This window comes from Canis lupus, chromosome 31 (assembly GCF_048164855.1).
Source record: "Canis lupus baileyi chromosome 31, mCanLup2.hap1, whole genome shotgun sequence".
NCBI lineage: Eukaryota > Metazoa > Chordata > Mammalia > Carnivora > Canidae > Canis > Canis lupus.
In genome coordinates, this window is record NC_132868.1 from 12,762,126 (window position 1) to 12,768,462 (window position 6,337).

A 6,337-nucleotide genomic window follows, 5' to 3' on the forward strand; every position below is an offset into this window, starting at 1 on the left:
GATAGAGCCGGGCTGGCTCTATTCACCTAGAAACACAGTTTTGTCAGGGTCTCAGGAGGGGTCCTTCCTGCAGGTGCAACTCACATTGGCTGGACTCATGAGAACGTGATGGATAAGCCAGTCAGCTGCTTTTCTCTCACTGCTTGGAGAATCTCCCTTTTCTTGTTTATGACCCCAGCAGACCCTCTCCATAGCAACCATGGGAACCCCTGTTGGTGCACAGTGCCTTACGTGGACTCACACCACATAACAGGGTAACAGCACTCACCAACTCTTCAGTGACTCAGTCACTTGCCAGAACCTAAGCATAAGCTGTTAGGAAGAGGGTCAGTGGGTCAGCCACCTCCTGAAGGTCGAGCAAGGTGGTGGCTCATCGTTTCATTGATGCACCCCCATGTGCCAGGCAAGGCCCAGGATAAGGGCTCCCTCCCTGACGTTGTAGGGACACACTTCTGCTGCCTGGAGCCCCTCCCGTGGGAGAGCAGGGTGTGCGCTCAGACTTCAGTAGGCCTCAGGGGTCGGTTTGTGAGCTGAGATCTGGCCGTCCTAAACCGGAGGGGTCAGGGCATGCTCAGACGCCCGGGACCCGGTGAGCAGGAGAGGGGACGGCTGCACAGCCAGGGGGTCATGGGGTGACACCGGCCTCTGCTTGCAGATGTATGGGTCACACGACGGCTACATCCACGAGGGAACCCTGTCCAGCATCCTCAAGACTGCCTTGGGGGTGACCGAGCTCAGTGTGACCAGCCTCTTCCAGGCCATTGACCAGGAGGGGACAGGGAGGATCACGTTTGGTGAGTGGCCTTGGGGCAGGGGGATGGAGGGCCCCGGTGAGCAGGGATGTGCCCAGGAGATGGGCACGGGGACTCCAGCAGGAGCCCTGCCATCCATGACCCCCAGGGCACCCTGTTGTCTCCTACAATATGAAGTTCTCGGGAGGAAGATTCTTTCCCAGGCTGGGCAGGGACAGGTTACGGGATTTTGAACCTGATTTGAACAGGGAATTAATTTGTCAAGCCAGTTCCCAAGCCGACCTTGGAGCCCCAGTTCAGCGCTGTCCCCCGGGGCTGCGGGCAGTGTGTGCTGCAGCTGGACAGGACTCCATGGGGTCCATGATTCAGGTGCCCCTGGAAACGTGAAACCTGCCCCACCAGGGCCGGCCTCCGTGGGTGTGTCCTCCTGGGGGTGCAGGGTGGGGGTGGCTCCTCACCTCCAGGCAGTGTGGGACAGCCCCGATGCTCAGGGACTCGGACCTGCAGCCCCTGCAGGCTGAGGTGAGGGGGTTGGGGCAGTGGGATCCCAGGACGGCCAACCCCCTCGGCGGGCCAGCCAGCGGGCACATCGGGAAATGAATGTATTATCGCTAAAAAACAGTAGACATTTGCTCAGGAAAGGTCATTGTTCATGTCTTGTTTGGATGTATTTTTAAAATTGCATCCAAATGTCAGACACGAGTGTGTGTGTTGGTTTAGTGTATGTGTGTGTGTGTGTGTCCGCCCACGCTCAGAGGAGACTGTGCGTCCAGGAGGGCGGGGATGCTCACGGTGAGCAGGGACCAGCTGCACACATGGTTGCTCTGTGTACCGCAGAGGAGCATGGCCTCCTGCACCCCGGCCCATAGGTGCTGCCGGGCTTTTGGAGGGCGCTCTCCACCCCAGGACCTGGTCGCAGGGCCATTGGGAGATGCAGGGCTCGCAGCCACTCAGGGCCTGTGACCAGTCGGAGGGTGGCCCTGCCTCCCGTGTGCACACCTGGTCTCTCCAGAGCGTGGGCGCATCCCTGGACAGCACCTGCCTGGCTGACATCAGGTCCCCACCTGGACACTCTGTCCCGTCCCCAAACCAGAATCCGAAGCTGTCTGGGGCTTTGACCCCTGATGAACAGCATCTCCTTCCCACACGATGTGTACCCAGAGTGCACCACTGAATTCAGAATCCTGTTTTCCGTAGATTTCCCCAAAACAAGGATAGCTGAGAAGGCTCAGCTTTGTGCGCCGCCGAGTGGTTTATGCACAAGAGAGAACACAGGAGGGTGGCCCCTGTCCCCTGCCACCCTCTCCCCTCCGCCTCTCCCTTCCCCCTCCCATCTCTTCTCCAAGCTCACTGTCCCCTCCCCCTACTCCTTCCTCCTCCCCTCGCCCGCCCCCACCTCTCACCCTCCCATCCTTCTCTCCCCCTCTCCTCATCCCTCCTCCCTCTCCTCTCACCCTCCCAAGTCACTCTCCCCTTCCCCCTCCTCCTCTCCCTTCCACCTCCCCCTACCACCCTCCCATCAGCCCTCCAGGCTAGCTCTCCCCTCCCCCTTCCTCCCCTCCCCCTTCTCTCTCTCCCCTCCAGGCTCACTCTCCCTTCTCCTTCCCTTCCCCTCCTCCTCCCCATCACTCTCCCCTCCTCCCTCCTTCTCCCCTCCCCCTCTCCTCTCCCCCTCCTCCCTGCTGCCCTCTTCTCTCCCCCCTCCCCTCCCCTCCCTCCTCTCTGCCCTCCCCCTGCCACCTTCCCATCTCCCCTCCTCCCCACCTCTCCCTTCCCATCCCTCTCTCTTCCTTCTCCCCTCCCCCTCTCCTCTCCTCTCCTTCCCTCTGTCCAGGTGGTATCCAGGGTCCCCCACACAGGCCCAGGGACAGGAGCCCCCACATTCCAGACATCTGCCCCCTGGTGACCCAGGTGCCTCTGTCTTTCCAGCTGACTTCTGCAGGTTTGCAGAAGCGTTCCCCAACTTCGCAGAGGAGTATCTGTACCCCAAGCAGACACACCCGGACACCTGCGCACAGACGCCGCCTGCCCCGACCCCCAACGGCTTCTGTGCCGACTTCAGCCCTGAAAACTCGGACATTGGAAGGAAACCGTTTCGTAAGAAACTGGACTAGGACAGGCGGTGCGGGAGAGACGCAGCCTCCCTGTGGCCTTGCTGCCACCCACCTCCACGGGGCTGCGAGCCTGTTTGCTGTGGCGCTCCTGGGCCTCGCTCCTGCGTGTGCTGTGCATGCACCGGCCTCAGGCCGAGTCCTGAACACCCGGGGTCATTTCACTCTGTTCCTTTGTGGAGAGCCCAGTGTGTGTGTGTGTAGGGGGGGGTGACGCTTGCACCCACACCGCATGGCCAGGGGGTGGGGGCTGTTCCTCCCATGGCGCTCGGGCCAGGGCCACCTGCACTGCCCTGGGCTCACTTTCCCCCGTGGTCTTTCCCCGAGTCCCCTTCTGTGGGTCTGCTCTCGGCGGCTCGCACGGTGGACCAGCCTCCACACGCACACACACCACACACGCGTGAGACTGAGATGTGTCACGGGTGTTCTGATTTCCAGCACAAATTCTCTGCTGACCTCTGTGGAGTCACGGCGTGATAGAGCGCTGTCTGATTTTTAAACATTTCTATATTTGTGGGAACTCATGAGTATTTTATAAACTTCATTTAGATACTCCAGGAAGCATTCAGCATTTTTTAAAAAAAACAAAAAATTCTTTTCTACTTCATCTTTCCTTTGAGGGCCAGAGGATATTTATTTACAGGCCCTTTTTTGATAGAATCCGAGGCTGTCTGGGGCTTTGAGCGACATCTCTTCCCGGCCTCTCTCTACCAGGTACATTCCTCCGTCTGGGTCCGCCACACGCACCCGGCCCAGAGCGCCTTTTCTGCTTCATTAATCCTTTTCAAATCCCCCTCTTTTATAAACGTTACCGGCTTGGTATTTGTTTAACGTGACGTGATCTCCTTCCCTGCAGCGCAAACTCCAGCCGAAGCGCTGAGTGTAGGTGAGGTGGGTAAGTCAGGCAGGAGCTCGAAGCAGGGAGGCCCTGGCTGGTGTGCTGAGCCTCCAGGAGGCGGACACCCAGAGAGGCAGGCATAGCCCTTCTCTGACCTGCACCTGCGGGGCGCGGGACCAGGTAGCCCGGACCCACATGCAGACAGCGGGGAACGGCTGCGAAGGGCTCCGGGGCCACGTGTGTGGACCCCCGCCGGCCCTGTGGCCTCCCCGCGCTCCAGCACAAGCATGGCACCCGCCTGGCATCCGGGAAGGCATCCAGGCCTCCGAGCCCAGGAAAGGGACACTGTGCTGTTGCCCCCTGGCCCGAGCTCAGCCTGCATCAGTGCGTCCTTGCCACATGGTTAGAGGTCTGTCTGCTGCTAAAGCACAACAAGCACAGGCTCTCATGCATCCTGAAGCAAGGCCTCCGGGTTTGCTTGGGAAAGAAATTCCTGGGAATTTCGAAATGAATTTGATTTTATACTTGGGCATCTCCATAAAAGGTGACCGCCAGGGCCAGAAGTCCAGGGAAAAAAATGTTTACTGACTTCCTGGTGTTCTTGCTGTGCGTCTCCGCCGATGGCCGGTAGTAAAGGCCAGCCCCGGCCTCCATTCCAATGGCCTCCATTCCAATGGCCTCTCGGCTCGGGGTTGGCAGACGTGCAGCCCAGACGCAGCCTTGTAGCTCACCGTGATCGGCTCTTCACTGCAGAATGCGTAAAGATTCATTTTTTAAAGATTCATTTAAAAGAGAAAACGTACAAGTGACCAATGAAGGAGGTAAATAAACTAAGATATTCTGAGGGAGGGGTCCTGGGCACACGGCTCCCGCCCTCTGTGTCTGTGGATGAAGGGCTTTTTGAATGAAATGCTGCTGTGCATTTTCAGGAAAAAAAATCTCTGATAAGCAGACTTGGAATGGATGTTTGTTCCTCCTGACCCTCTTCTCTGCATCGTGACGTAGCATCAGCGGCACTCAGAACTGTGAATGTACATAGACTTAGAGTTCAGTCCCCTTTGTGTGAGGTGGGACGGGAGGGCCCCACGGGGACTGAGGGTCCAGGCTGCACGTCATGAAACAGCTTTGGATTTTCAGTGGAATGAATAAAACATAGTCTTACACACCTTACCGTCTCACACGCGTGTTCTGTTACGTGTGGCTTTTTATTAGAACGACAACAGCAAGCGCGTCTGGGAGGTTCAATCGGGTAAGCACCTGACTCAGTCTCAGCTCCAATCTTGAGATCTCAGGGTCATGAGTTCAGCCGCATGTTGGGGCCTTAAAAAATATAAATATACAAAGTAAATAATAAAATAAATACAAATAAAATCAAAAAGAAAAGGAAAGAAGACCGCAGCAGACCTCTCTTAGGCCGTGACACAGAACCAGTCAGGATGGAGTTTCTTGGGGGCCCCTGGTGGCTCAGGGGTTGAGCAGTCTGCCTTCGGCACAGGTCATGATCCCAGGTCCTGGGATCGAGTCCAACATCGGGCTCTCCACAGGGAGCCTGCTTCTCCCTCTGCCTGTGTCTCTGCCTCTCTCTGTGTCTCTTATTAATAAATAAAATCTTAAAAAAATATATTCGGTTTTCAGCACTTGTCCAGCTTGTCTGGGAAACACAATAATTGTAATTCTATAGAAAAGGCTTCCTTAAAAAAAAAAAAAGGCTTCCTTGATCTCAGGGAAGGTCTAGAGCAGTTCCGCATTATCAGGACAGTGGCTGACATTAAGGAGCTCAGACGTGTGTGGCTGTTTGCCTGCCTGGTGGGCTGATTTCTAGAATTTCTCTATCAAACACCTTAACACACTTTGTGAAGCAGAGATGAGACAGGATCTTGCATGCACTTCTCTCAACAGGACAGTAAAAGGCCCAGAATTAGAAGAAATAGAGTTGAAGTATTACAATCCCCCAAACTAAAGGAAACAAAGCAGTGACATAGCTGCTCCCTCCAAGGATGGAGCACCACTGGCTGGTCGGGGAGCACGGGGAGAGCAGAGGCCGCTCGGAGAGGAGGGTGCCCCCCAAAGGACGTTCCACCGTCACAGCGGTTTTTTACTTCTTGCTTTGTGCTTGTATTGGCTGTTTGATGCCCTAAATGGACATCGCCTCTGCAGGGGTCGCAGGGACATTCAGAGCTGGACCTGCTTCCCAGTGGGGCTGGAGGCGGTGGCGGCCGCCACGGGCTTGGGGCGGTGTGGGGACTGCAGCCACACTGTGCAGTAACGAGGTATGAGGTACGTGCCTACCACGCCCGCGGCGGTGGCTTCTGGGCCTGCTCAGCTCCCCTGCATCCGGGTGGGAACAGGCATGCATAGGACACGTGCAGGGAGGAGGAGGAGGGCCCCCCAGGTGCTCCTGGGATTCCCTCAGAGGCTGGAGGCGGAAGAGGCATCCCTGCCCACCGCCCCCCCCCCCAACCAGGCCCTGCTGCACCCTTGCCTGTGCTCATCCAACCCAGGAGCCCCAGTAGGAGCGTGTCCCTAACCCTTGGCTCTTGAGCAGGGCCCCAGACAAGCGAGGGCACCGCCCATCCCCTCTGGTTCCCACCCTGCTCCAAACATGTGCTTCACCCTCTCCCCAAGAACATGCTGTC

General features: G+C 57.3%; 1 protein-coding gene across 3 annotated transcripts in view; it reads left to right on the forward strand.

Annotated features, from left to right (window-relative positions):
• LPCAT1 (lysophosphatidylcholine acyltransferase 1) overlaps positions 1-4,867 on the forward strand; it is a 46,474-nt gene extending 41,607 nt beyond the window's left edge. For all 3 annotated transcript variants that reach the window (XM_072807394.1, XM_072807396.1, XM_072807395.1), the window contains exons 13-14: positions 656-794; positions 2,682-4,867. In XM_072807394.1, coding sequence (XP_072663495.1) covers positions 656-794; positions 2,682-2,866 — 324 coding nt within the window. In that variant the 3' untranslated portion in view covers positions 2,867-4,867. The remainder of the gene's footprint in view (positions 1-655; positions 795-2,681) is intronic.
• Positions 4,868-6,337: the final 1,470 nt, after the last annotated feature.